This window comes from Apteryx mantelli, chromosome 2 (genome assembly GCF_036417845.1).
Source record: "Apteryx mantelli isolate bAptMan1 chromosome 2, bAptMan1.hap1, whole genome shotgun sequence".
NCBI lineage: Eukaryota > Metazoa > Chordata > Aves > Apterygiformes > Apterygidae > Apteryx > Apteryx mantelli.
In genome coordinates, this window is record NC_089979.1 from 4857946 (window position 1) to 4870972 (window position 13027).

General features: G+C 41.7%; 1 protein-coding gene across 5 annotated transcripts in view; it reads left to right on the forward strand.

The window, feature by feature from the left end:
* Positions 1 to 13027, forward strand: part of PTK2 (protein tyrosine kinase 2) — a 198727-nt gene that overhangs the window by 98879 nt on the left and 86821 nt on the right. For 4 of the 5 annotated variants that reach the window (XM_067290110.1, XM_067290112.1, XM_067290114.1 and 1 more), the window contains 2 exons: positions 4046 to 4212; positions 11857 to 11944. In XM_067290110.1, coding sequence (XP_067146211.1) covers positions 4046 to 4212; positions 11857 to 11944 — 255 coding nt within the window. The remainder of the gene's footprint in view (positions 1 to 4045; positions 4213 to 11856; positions 11945 to 13027) is intronic. The other variant, XM_067290113.1, reaches the window with a different exon arrangement.

The window sequence follows — 13027 nt, forward strand, 5'->3', positions numbered from 1 at the left end:
TCAGGACGTGGTGTGGAGGGGTGTTTCCGTTGCTGCCGTGCAGCGGTTAAGCAGTTAAATTGTGTGTCGGGAAACCTCTGATTACATATTCTGATCACTGTTGCAAGCAACATCAGGGGGCTTCTGGCAAGACTCCCCAAATCGGGGCTGGCAAAGGCGGAGATGCTGTCGCCCGCCTGGGGTAGGGGCAGTGGCTGGGGTTGGCCTGCGGAGCCTGTCCGGAACCGGGGGCTCTCTCTGCCTTATTTACCACCGCAGCAGCGTTGAATACCCGACCCGCTTACGGCCGCCGTGCCTGTCGGGCACGCGGAGGTTAACCTTGGACTGTTTAGAAGCAGCCGCCAGATAAAACAGATCCCGTCGTCCTGCCCGGCAGTTTACTCCACTGTTTATGCGCCGCGCTTCCGCTCGCGGGAATTCGCGGTGCTCAATGGACTACGCTGCCGCTGTCGTGCCCGTGTAGACGGACTCGGAGGTGGGACTCTCAGTGTTTCAAATCAGACTTCTCAGTTTTATTAATAAAAAAGTAAATAAGGAAATAGATGTTTTGCTTGAGAGGCTTCCCCTGCAGACCAGCCATTTTGAGCCCTCATCGCTGTATTTCCTTATCTTTCCATTTTTGATTGCAGCTGTGATTTGCTAGTATGTGGAGTGATCTCGCAGGCATTCCTGATTTAAAATAACAAACCAAAACAATTTTAAAAGCCACGTATGTTTGATTCGCATGAAGCATCAGTTCATCCGTTCTGGGTTCACATAAAAGTTTTTAGGATGCGTTTTCAAACACCTGACCTCCTTTCTCCAATACTACTTGTTTATGTCATATTTAATTTTAATGGGCATCTAACTTGCCTGATTAGGTAGCTGATATTTAAAATGCTTTTCACTGCGTATGTCTGTTTTAGACTTTGAAAGGAGAGGTGTAAATCTTCGTTATCAATCTCTTTAGTGGCAGGCGATTCTTAATCTGCATTCTGAGAGGAGTTTCTGTGGTGTGCTTTACAGTGAAACTCTCCTCTCTGGCTTTTCTTTTTTCTTTTTTTCTTTTTTTTTTTTTGAGTTGCAATATATGCTCATGATAATTATTTTCATGGGGTGGTACTGATCACCTGACCAGAAGGAATATTGCACCCTTATTAAAAAAAAAAAAAAAAAGTGTGTGCTTGTTTTTTTTAATAGCTCTTGTGATAAGTTTAGGATGGATTGATGATGTAAAAGGGATAGAGGCATGAAAATCTCACTTTTGGTAGGAATTGAGATACCTGACTTCTTCCAGCCTATTTGAAATCCCAACCTGAAAATTAGAGAGGTTCTTAAATGTCCCACATGATTCTTTTTTTGAACATAAACTAATGGTTTTTCGACTACCTTATGCATCAGTATTCTCAGTTGTCCATGGTCTTAGAAAATGTCCAGTTTTGCCTTGATTTCTTCTTTCCAAACTCATCTCTTGTCTTATAGCAGCAGGCGTAACTGCCATTTTAAGAACACATACCCCCATTTGCATTATCGGCCGACAGCATTGGGGACAAGGAAGGGGGCAGATTTTGGAACAAAACCCTGCATGCTATCTACTTTGTTTACACAAAGTGCAGAAAGTGAAGAAAATGAATGAATCTGTCTTCTGTTCGTGCACATATGGAGAACTTGGCAGTGCTCCATGTAGAGGAAAGCACGCCTGCCAAAATGTTAGGCTTTGCTTAACCAAGCAGAGATTGTCTTTTGGGTGAGGAAGAGGTTAAATGTTTCTCTGCTTGTCGCTTCTCAGAGTCCCGAGCTGTTGTTACTTGTAACCCTGGATGCAGGCGACTGTTCTGCCTTCGGAGCGTTTGCGAGCTTCTGCAAAGACCCATAAATACTGGCAAGAAACAAACCTGATCAAGCTTTGCATCCTTTAGTCGGTTCCTTCAAGCCAGACTCAAACCAATTTGCTGGCCAGATAGCAGACCTGTGGAGCTCGTTGCTGAAGGATGCAAAAAGTTAACTGCTTTAAGAGGAGACTGGACAAGCAATCGGAAGAGTTGAGTTGAAGGTTGACGAATAGACAGAAACAATGCTTGGCTCAGGCGATCCACTCGGATAAGAATAGCCAGAGGCTGGCAGAGCGCCTGGCTGAAGTATCTGCTTGTCCTGGTTTCCCTCTTCCCCAAGTACCAGTCTGTGGCCACTGTGGTTTTTCCTTCATTTGTTTTACCAGCATACTGGTGGGGAGGTTGTTTTCATTGGCATCAGGCATTTGTCCCAGCAGCCTGGGCTCCTTCTGGTTGCCCGGTCTCAAGTGCTACTAGTGCTCCTGGAAGGCAGTGGCCATCTGAAAATCTTGTTCTGACTGAAGGATTTACCAGGGTGTTTTGAAGTTTCCTTCCCACATGATGCGGTCCTCAGCAAGTATCTCACAGGCTTTGCTGCTTGTGTGCGTCTTCCTCCAAGCGGAGGACTCATAATTGGTGAGGATTATCGAAGGAAGCCCTCTCCTGTCTGTGGAAGATGAGGGTGTTGTGGTACTACCGTCACTGGTATGGAAGACACTGCTGCAGGTGGTCATACTGCTGTTCTTGGAGACAGCGTGCTGGGTTTGATGGAAACGCTAACTTAGACTCTTTCTCTGAACTTACTAAACAGGCTTGTGCTTCCTTTTTGTAGGCTTTAAAGGGTTTTCTTACATCTCACTATGCACCATGTTGCTGTTGGAAGATCATTTGAAGGTTGCGGTTTGATAAGAGACATGAGTTGGTCCAGCAGCTCTCTGCTTCCAAAGCATGGTCCTGCCTCCTATGTGTGTTGTCTTCCCCCTCTCTGCAGCTTGTTTAGCGCTTCCCTAGTCCTTTCTTTGTAGTTAGCTTTTTGCTCGCTTAATTTGCAGAACCAGAGTCTTAAACAATTTATTTGGGATATAAAATACTAAGTTTTGGAAAACGGCATCATGCCTTACAAACTTTTGCTTGGCTGACTCCAGTAGGCCACCGCCAGGTTCCGAAGAACTTATTTCTGGCTATCTGTCGACGCTCTCTGAAATTCTGACCAAGAACCAGCAGCTTCCCTATAAACCCTGGAGAGCATTTTCAGTAGGATGGTTGCAGGGCCAGGAGCCATGGACCGTGGTTGCCCAGAAGCCCACATGGGAGCGGCGATAGCCTGTGCCCCTGCTGGGCTCTGGAGCTGCTGCCTCGCAAAGACCAACTGGTACCTTTACGGAGTTGCGAGGCAGCAGGGCTGAGCCCCTGCTGGTTTTCTAATCTGGGTAAGAGGAGGGCAGTCCGGCACCTTGCACTTAAAAGGTTGCTAATCCGCGATCTACTGACACGCGCGAATTTTAGGTCCCAGCGTGTTAAACCTTGCATTTGGGAAGGCAAACAGCAACCTGATAGGTGATGTTTTTTGGAAGGTTCCTCTCGCTGGCAAGAAATCCTCAAACTCTGACGTGTACCGGCAAGCAAAGCAGCGACACGTTGGTTTTGTTTGAGAACCTTCCCAAACGATGGCTTGGCTTTCTGGGAGGGATCTGTGCTGCACCTCAGGAGCAAATGCGGTGGGGACGGAGGGGGGGCAAATCAAAGAGCTGGGAGGCGACCTCCGCTAAATCCTGGCTGCTCGGGCCCTCACTAAGATGAAAGTCTAAAAAATTTTCCGGCTGTAGATCGAGAGTGATTTTGAAGGCTGGTGGCAGGTTTTTTTTATTATTATTATTTATTTAACAAATACATGTCCCTTTCATCCACAAATCTGCTCTTCGTATTTTGGCTTTTATGTTATTCTGTTTTACACAGAGGGAATAGTGGCTTAATTCTGATAAGATGCAGGGAAACATATTTACATGATCTTTTGTGAACGTACGCCAGCAAAGCTTCAGAAATGGTAAACAGTTGTCTGAAACCAAAGCTTTCAGTTTAACATGTTTAGCGTTCTTAAAGGTGATACCTGATTTATTGCTTCGCATTGTGCATAGGGCATGACACGGTTACATTTTAAAGCCTTGCTGTAGAATTTCTTTGAAATATCTGTTGCATTTTACGGCTTATAAGGAGTGTATGTTTCTCTGTTTTAGGGCATAATTCAGAAGATTGTGGACAGTCACAAAGTGAAAAATGTGGCCTGCTATGGGTTACGGCTCAGCCACCTGCAATCTGAGGAGGTTCACTGGCTACACCTGGACATGGGGGTGTCCAATGTGAGAGAGAAATTTGAACTAGCCCACCCTCCAGAAGAATGGAAGTAAGAGTGTGAATCTGTTCAGTGTCAAAATGAAGTTGTATAAGTCTTTTTGCCATGTCGGAAAAATTGACTCTATAATTTGCTTTATTGAAGAAAATCCTCTTGTGGTGGAATAGAGGGGGGGTGGCACAGGGGAAGAAGAAGTGGGGAGGTTTGCTTTTTATGGTTGGAAAGGGGTTCCTGCAAACTGAGGAGAACACGTGAGTCTAGCCTGGGATTTAGAGGAGGCCTAAGATAGGAGCAGAAAGCTCTGAGCTGTTTGTCAGAATTGTCCTAAAAACCTGCAAAACTTGGTGAACACCATCTCACGTTTTGTCATCTTTAAAAATTTTAATGCAAGAGTCTTACTCCAAATCTTGTTCCTATCTATGGTATAAGCACGCCTCTACAAATTTAAATGGACAAAGCTTGTTCCTTAAATGAAAATAAGAAAATATGGTTGAGTAGCGGCTGCATTTATATGTAGATTAAGTAGGACAAATATAATTTGCAAAGAATAGATCAGCGTGGTCCTCTGCAATTGTAAAACTTGTTAGGGGCCAATAAATTGAGGCCCCAAGGGAGAAGTGAAATCTGCCCCCTCCCTCCCTCTCTCTTTTTTTTTTTTTTCTTCTCCTTCTCCCTATCCTAACTGGGACCTTCAGTTATCCTTGGAGTAATGAGCAGCAGAAAGATAACTGCAGATATCTCCCCCCCCCCCCCCAAAGCCTAAGTCCCTTTGCTAAGATGCTTTCTCGATATCCGTTAGTTGGTTAGAAGAAGCGGCGTGACCTGTGCTGTGTTGAAGGTTGGGTTTTCTTTAGCTTTTTAGCAGGGTAAATGGAAAAGGCAAAGAGCAAGTTGATGCACGCTCAGGAGAGGACGTAGGCTGGAGAGGAAGAGGCGAAAGACTGTCCGCTTCCCTGGCAGAAGGACAAGAGGAAACTAATGTTATCTGCAAAAGGACACAGTAGGCTACTAGGGCAGAGGGGAGCTCAGAGTTTTAAAGTGCAGCACCACAGAGCCGGGTATAGCAGTAAAGTCATAAGAGGACGTTGAAAAGTAGATTACTAAGCTTACTAGTTCACGGCAGGGGTTTTGTGTGTGGTTTTTTTTTTTCCCCTTCTTTCTATTCGTAACCACAATTTGTGCAAAAGCTGCTAAAAATACAGTTGCTGAAGCCTACAAGTACAATCCTCTGCAGAATTACTGTGAATAGTCTATGCTTAATTTCTTGCAAATTGAATTAGCATAATGTACTAGCAGATGTCACGGTTTGCAATTTTCAGTTTATAAATTCACTTTAGTGGCCTGTCTTTAATCTATCAAAAAAATGAGGAATGTTTAAAACCTAGGTGTCAGAAATGTAGCACGTTCTTTTCTACGCATCTTGCATTTTATGGATTCTAGTATGTTTGTGGGATGTGCATCAGTATTTTCCCCCCATACCTCTCGAAGTTTTTCCTAGATAACATTTTGAAATTACAGATTTAGAAGTAGAGTATTCCTAAATGCATCCCGTGATACTAGTGTTGTATATAAAATGTGAATAATTTATGCTATGGAAATTTGTTACATAGTACGCAAGTGCCAATTGCATTTATATTATGCAATGCAACTCGCATTCTACATGTTGCAGAACAAAGTTAATCGGTTTTAAAAGCAAAGTTAGGTGATTGTTTTGAAGTTTGTGGAGAGGGTTTGTATAAAATACTCATGAAAGAGCTATGATAAGATATAAATTATTCAATACCTTCCCAGCGTGTCATTTTATATTTTATCGAATACATGCAGCCTGACATACCTTTTAAACCCATGGAGATTTGCTGTGCATAATCAAAATGTTGCTGTCATATTTGTAATACCATAAAGCAGAGCGTTTAAGATCATATGACAGTACTTGTAAAAATATTTAGATTAGTAAAGGGAGAGAGAAATCTTGGAAGAGTACTCGAATTAAGAGCTTTCTATAATATTAATAATCCACTAACTGCCTCTTGTGGAATTTTTTTAATTATCTAAATTAAAATGGTTGTATATTCAGTATCTACAGAAGCAGATTCTCAGACATTCTTCTGGACTAATCCAGACATTGGAAGTTACGGTGGTTGTCAGTAGGATGTAGGCAAAAGTTGCTGGAATAAAATCTGTCCCCCGTATACGAAGCTTTTGTTTGGGGCTGTTGTACTATTTATAATGCTGCAGCCGGAACGGGCCAGTGAAGGGCAGCGATCGGGATATGACTCTGTTTGCCCCAGATGACCCAGCCGTAGTTAAAGCCTAGGAAGAGTAAATAATAGTGGACTTGAGGTGAGGAAGGTCACCCAGAATTTTGTCATTTTAAGTATCTCTTCCCTCTTCCTATGGCAAGCAGTCCAGCTGCAGGAGCACACACAGTCCAGCTTCACCAAGCTGCCAGGGGCAAACCTCAGTTACGTGGCAGAAGAGCAGGAAGGAAATCACTGCTTACTGCAAGTCTTTCTTATCCCCCCCCCATGTTTGCTTTGATATACTACTTTTTCCGGAAAGGAGAATAAGGTCAAAGTTTTGCATTTTGCATAAGATAGCAAAGGTTGGACTGTCTTGTTGCTTAAAAAGAACATGCAGTGAACACCTAATACTTCAATTTTTTTCCTATAAAAAAAGTTAGAAAGATTGGTTCTAAAAGGCAGATAAAAGCATAGTATTAACTGTGCCTGCATCTTCACTGTACCTTCACTTTAGGGACATTCATGCTCGTTAACTGTATCAAGCAACATATCCTCTTTTTATTTTATTCTCTGGAAATGACGATAATTCCCTCCTTTGTCAGAAAACTCTGAATGTATCCAAACTGATGGTGTCAGAAATCATCAGAGTTATAATTACTGGAATTGCGTGCTTATTTGTTTATAATGGTTCAGGAAATAAGTATTCTGGGGTCTGCTGTATTATACGTCACATTGGGTAATACTGTCTTTTCTCTTGGAGGTGTGCGAGATCTAGGACTACAGAAGCACTGTATAACTTGAGCAGTTTCATGCAATTGGTTTAGAATAACTGTCTTCCAAATGCAGTCTGAGAGGGTTTTTGTTACTGAATTACTGAATTCCAGTAATGCTGCTGGTGTTATCTTACAGTAGCATGAATTGTTAATTCTTCTTTGAGCATTTGGTTGTGTGATTGCCTGTGTAGCTGCGTGTGCAAGAAGATGCCAGATGATAGGTGGAAAACTGAACAAACAGAAAGACCCCTGGCTTTTTTATGGAAAGGTAATAAAGACTGGAGTGCCTTCAGTTTATTTGTTTCAGATTTTCTTAGTGTTTGTGGCAGCAAGGCAGAACTGGGCAGGTGTAAAGCCCACTTTTTAATGAAGAAATGTCTCTTTACTTTAGTATTATTATTTTAATGATTGGATGTTTCCAAGGGCGGGTATGGTGAAGGATGAAGGAGCCTTCCTCTTAACCTTCGTTTTTATCTGTGTACAGTGAAATATGGATTCCCAGGATGTGGAATTCTGAGCTTCTAGTGTTTAACCTTGGCCAATTTTTGATAGTACTTTGTCTTAAATGGCAATCATAGCAGCTATCCTTTCTGTCCCGAGAAATGGTATGTCCCAAAGAAGGGTTCCATTTGCTGGTTGGTCTTGTCCCACAAGGGAAAATCGAGAGATTCAAGTAACAAATCATATCTCTTGGAACAAACTCTGCAGGTCTCAGATTATAGAGATCTTCTGGTTCTGCAGTTGAGAGCCTAGGTAAAGCAGGAGCTTGTGAGCAGACATCATGCATTGGCTCCATCCGGTAAAAGAAGGCCAGAAGGGAGCCTAGTACTTAGCGGTCCTGTACTGTAGGTTTTGGTAGCTGCAATAGAAGAGCCTCTGCGCTGATACGAAGGCCAGAACACCAAAGGTCTGATTTAACGAAGCAGCTGAGTTCATCTGACAGCTTGCTGCTCCTTTTCCCTGCTCTGCCTTTCTTCTTCTCTCTCTTGGTTGCAGTTGCACAGACTTTTCCCTTTCTTTGTACAAGTCCTAATGGTTGTCTAATCCTGCAGTGAGCTGATTCAGTTTGTTAAACTCACACAAGGCTATTTCTCCCTCCTTCGTTCCCCCTGTCATTCTCCTCCTCTCTTTTCAGGGTACTTTTCTGCTGGGGTTGTGAACTGAATCGGAACCTGCTGGGGCATGGTTAGGGCTGGTGGGATGGCTTCTTTCAGAGCCACAAGATGTTAAGACTTGCCTCATCCTTTCTTTTTCAACTGCACCAGCTGCCCAAGTGGTACTTATTGCTCAAGGGGAACCTCCAAGAAGTGCTCAGTAGTGTGTGCTATGGGCAGGTTGTTTCCCCATGCAACTTGTTAGCTCTGAAGCCCACCTTTCCACGGGTCCGTAGTGTGTGTCAGAAGGAAGAAGGAGGTTTTATACCTCAGTAGCAGTGACGGTCAGGTCTCAGAAGATTCCAGGAAGAAGTTATCCTCAGAAGGCATGGACTGTTCAGCAGATGGATGGATGAAATTTTTCCAGCCTTCAACATCAATACATGCATGGAAGGCATCTATACCCCAGTACTCTGCAGCAAGTCCTTTTGGTAGTAGGAGGGGATCATCAGCTGGGATCCTCACTCAGAAAGCAGATGTGTTTTGTGAGAAAGGACTTGTTGTCATGTTCAGGTGGCTGCGTTTCAAAGACAGTAGATTTCGATGATCCTGAAAAACAAGCCCATTCTTGACCTGGCATTTGGAAATCAGCTTCTTATTCATTCCCCTAGATGTAGTCAGAGATTAGTTTATAAGCAGATAATGAAGGTCACTTTCAGTGACTGTCCCAGCCAAGCTTTTTACCTTCCTGATTTTTCTCATGAGATCTTGATACAAAAAGAAGTACTTGTCATTGCTTCACTGAGGAGCCATGCAAAATCCCTGCTTTTCCTGTATTTTCTCATCCCAGAGAAGAGAGGTGTGCTATAATCCACTCTAGATGGGGGTGACTGAATCCAGATGTACACTGTTGGAGGTCTGAGATGAGTTCTGTAAGCATTTCTTCAGGCCTGAATAATCTCTGTTTTTTGGCCAGCAGGATGACTGAAAAAGAGATGTTTCAGAATGACTAACAGTATTTAGTAAACATTTGTTCTTAATATGTTGGAAGAACAGATAAAGGATTCTTCTTATATATTGTTACATTAATTTCATAGTGTTTGTAAGATGTTCAATGGCTTTATAAGTTTAGACAGTGTAAAATAGATTACATGATTTCATGTAGCCCCTTCAACTTGTAGGGTGTAATGCCTCAAAACTGAGTTACTGTTTGGAGAGAGAAATCAGCTCTGTTTTTAGATGGTTTCTTTAAGTGGGAATTGAACCCAAAAGTTACTCTTTGATGGTATAAGTGCTACTTTGTCTTTATTAGTTTTGTTTGTTTGTGTAGCATGAAAATTCAACCCCGTTTCAGAATCTGGCATTGAATAAGATGTCCAAAACACATGCTTTGAATCATAACATTTCCCTTCCAGGATTTAGAAGGACCCTTTGCTTAGGCATTTGTGATAGAAGACACCTCCTTAGTGTAGGAACGCTTGGGTTAATTAACCTGGAGGTACTACAACATGGATAGTCTGCTACCTTTAGTCACATTTAAGTGCCAGGTCAGTCAGCTTTTCTTTGCTTAGAGGTTGGCTCTTCGCTTTTGAATACTTCTTTCCTGCTTGCTTTTTCATGGCCATGTATTTGGAAAGCGATCTAGAGGCCTGCTGCCAAGGAAGAGAATTGAAGATAGAAACAGAGAAAGGAGTAACAGGGAATAGAGGGAAAAATAATACACCTAAGGAGTGACGAGAAATTGGAAAGGACAGTTTTCAGAGGACGTTCTTTTGGTCTTAATCTTAAAATGTAAAAAGGCAATTAAAAATGTTTCAGAGCAAAAAAAAAAGAAGGAAGTCATTTTTTTTAATGCAGAAAACTTGCTTCATTCTGTATTAATCTCTACAGTATAATTCAGAGATAAATTGCAGGGGCAGAAGCAGGGATTGGGGACCTCTGTTCAGCTGCTTGGTAGTGTGGTGACACTGCTTTCCCTCCTCAGCACATAACCACCTTTAGGTGTGTTTTGGCTCATATCTAAAATTTCAGTAAATAACTGAAGATAGCCACTATGTATCATGAAATGTAAATACTAACCAACAATAAAAGGTGCTTCTGTGTGCTTTCTAAATTAGAGTCCTTTTCACGAGAGTTTTTCAGCTGCGACTTTGACTCTTTCTGTATTTTGGTTTCTACCTGGCTGTGTCATTCACCCATCTTTTTATATCCTATAGTCTGAAAACTCTTTTAAGAGGGTTGTTTTCTGTGTGTAAGAAGACTGAGCGTGCGTTTTTCTTTATGAAAAGAGGCTTTTCATTATTATGAAAAAACTTTGTATTATGAATATTCCTAGTCTGTTTGCTGTGTGCTACAGTTTTACATAGTTTTCCATATTTTGAAGATTCATAACCAGGCAATATATTTTCAATGATTTCAAAGCAAAGAATCCTGCAGCTTCTGCTTGCAGTATGTTGTTGCGTGGAATCCTAAGCAAAAGCAACTTCTAGGAACTTTTTACCAAATCCCCAAATAAACCTTGATGACAGGCAGCCAAATCAGCTGCTTAAAAAAATTCTCTTTGTGATGAAGCCCAGAGATTGAAATGTTGCAGAGTTCACTCTTAGTATCATGAGTAAATGGTTAGATATACTTATTTTGGGGACGGAGTGTAGAGAATCTTATACTTGGGATATGCTGGATTGACTCACCCAAAGTAAAGTGTCAGGACTTCACTGCAGAAATGACTTGGAGGAGGAAGCATGCAATATGTGTCAAACGTCACTAGCTGTTACTGCAGGGCAAACAATAATCCTAAATTTAGAATTTGGAAATAGAAGCTTAAGCTTTGGGAAGGCGTATAAATTTGGGATTGGTCATGAATTAAGGGGACTTCTGAATCTGTCTCACTCCATTATGTGCCGTTATCCTGTAGAATATGACTGTCGCTCTGAAAACTAGTTCATTCAGCTTTTGCATGCATCTTAATGCCTTACTAGGAAGTAGGAAAACCTTTTACAGATAAATCTCTTCAAAACCTGTGGAATAAATCAGGGGTGCTTGATCAGAGAAGAAGCCGGGTCGTTTTCTTTGCGAGTGAGCCCTTGGTCTGTCGGTAGGATGTGGCTTGGAACGGTAGGGTGTATGTGCTCATTGCTGGCAGCTGCGTATTAAGTATTCTTGCTTGAGAAACCAAAGATCGCTCTTGCCATGAGGTCATGCCAGTGGTTATGTCAGCTCAGCTGCTGTCATCACCTACTTGGGGCCTCCCTTGCCTTGGATCTGGACCTGATAGCTTACCCGCTTTGAGTCTTGATGCCTCAGTCCTCACTGAAGCTCTGAGAAGGTCCCAGGGCACCTTCTTACATGTGCTTCTGTTCAAAGAAGGTCCCTTCTAACCATCTTCATGAAATATCATGTTCTGTGTGCCCTCCAGCTTTCTTCTTTAGATTTCTGAATTGTCAAAACAGAGAATTTTCCCTTAGTTTTCTAAGTTTGTTTTGATTTTATTATTATTTTCAAGAACACTTGAAGACTCTTTAATTTGTGATGAAGTCTTGATTGTTATTCATGCATTGTCAGTTTAATTCTCTTTTTCTTGCTTTTCAGATACGAACTGAGAATCCGATATTTACCAAAAGGATTTCTAAACCAGTTCACTGAGGACAAGCCAACTCTAAATTTTTTCTATCAACAGGTATAGTCAGTTCTGCTACTCTTTATTTTGCTGGCATCAATTTGGAAAGTTCTTGCTTTGTTTATGCAGAAAAAATACTGCTGCAGAAACAAATTGTTAAAATTTAAGGTTGCGTAGGTAAAATGGGGAACAGACCATCACATCTTTCTCCCTGAGAAGTGATGAGGATTGTTTTCCCAGGACAAGACAATTTTGCAGTAGTCGTCTTAACTCAGATGAAATTTACTGCTCTTCAGAGGAGTTTTGATAGTTTTTCCCCATTTTATTAAGTTCTTGAATTTCTTTATTTTTGCAAGTGTAAATAAGCAGGCAGTTGTGGGGGGGTTTTGTTTTTTTTACAACCATGTGATGTTTTTTCTGACTGCATTATTAGGTTATTTTCTTGATATCAGTATCCCTTTAGAGTCTAACTCTCCTACCAATTAGCAAAACTGTGTAATGGTAAAAATTCCTAAAAATTAAGCACCTATGTCCTCATTTTGTACTCTAAAATAAATACTTTCAAGCTGTCTTTAGACTGGCAAGTTCAAACTTCTGTTAGAATGACTTTGGTAGGAGTTTGGACTTGAATTTGTAAAGTGGCTGCTAATTTTAAGAATCCATGCATCTCTAAAAACTCCGACTTAAAATTACTTATTTGCTACGTGTTAGGCGAGTCTTTTCCAATGTCTGGCTGGTGCGATGTCTTTGTTCATGACTGAAATATTGTCAGTGCTTTACCAACAATTTGCGTTACTGATGGTGGTGAGTTTGTGAACCACATATTACATGATGTTTCTACATTATACTTTTAAACAATACTATATCATACTATATGGAGGATTATTTTTAATCTAGATCACTTCAAGGAGTCGTTTTATGGAATATTATCATAACTGAGACAAAATGGGGTTGGAATGGGAAGCAGGGAGAGAGGCCTTGGACTCGTTAAGTCAGCTGCACTGGCCGAGCTCAAGAACTACACCGTGAAGCTGGAGTTACGTTTTGAAATGGGATTTCTTTTTTTAGCCGATGCATTTTGCTGGGTCAAAGGAACAACCTTGTGAAGCTCTGATAGCGTTACACAAACCCCAGAGTTTCTAC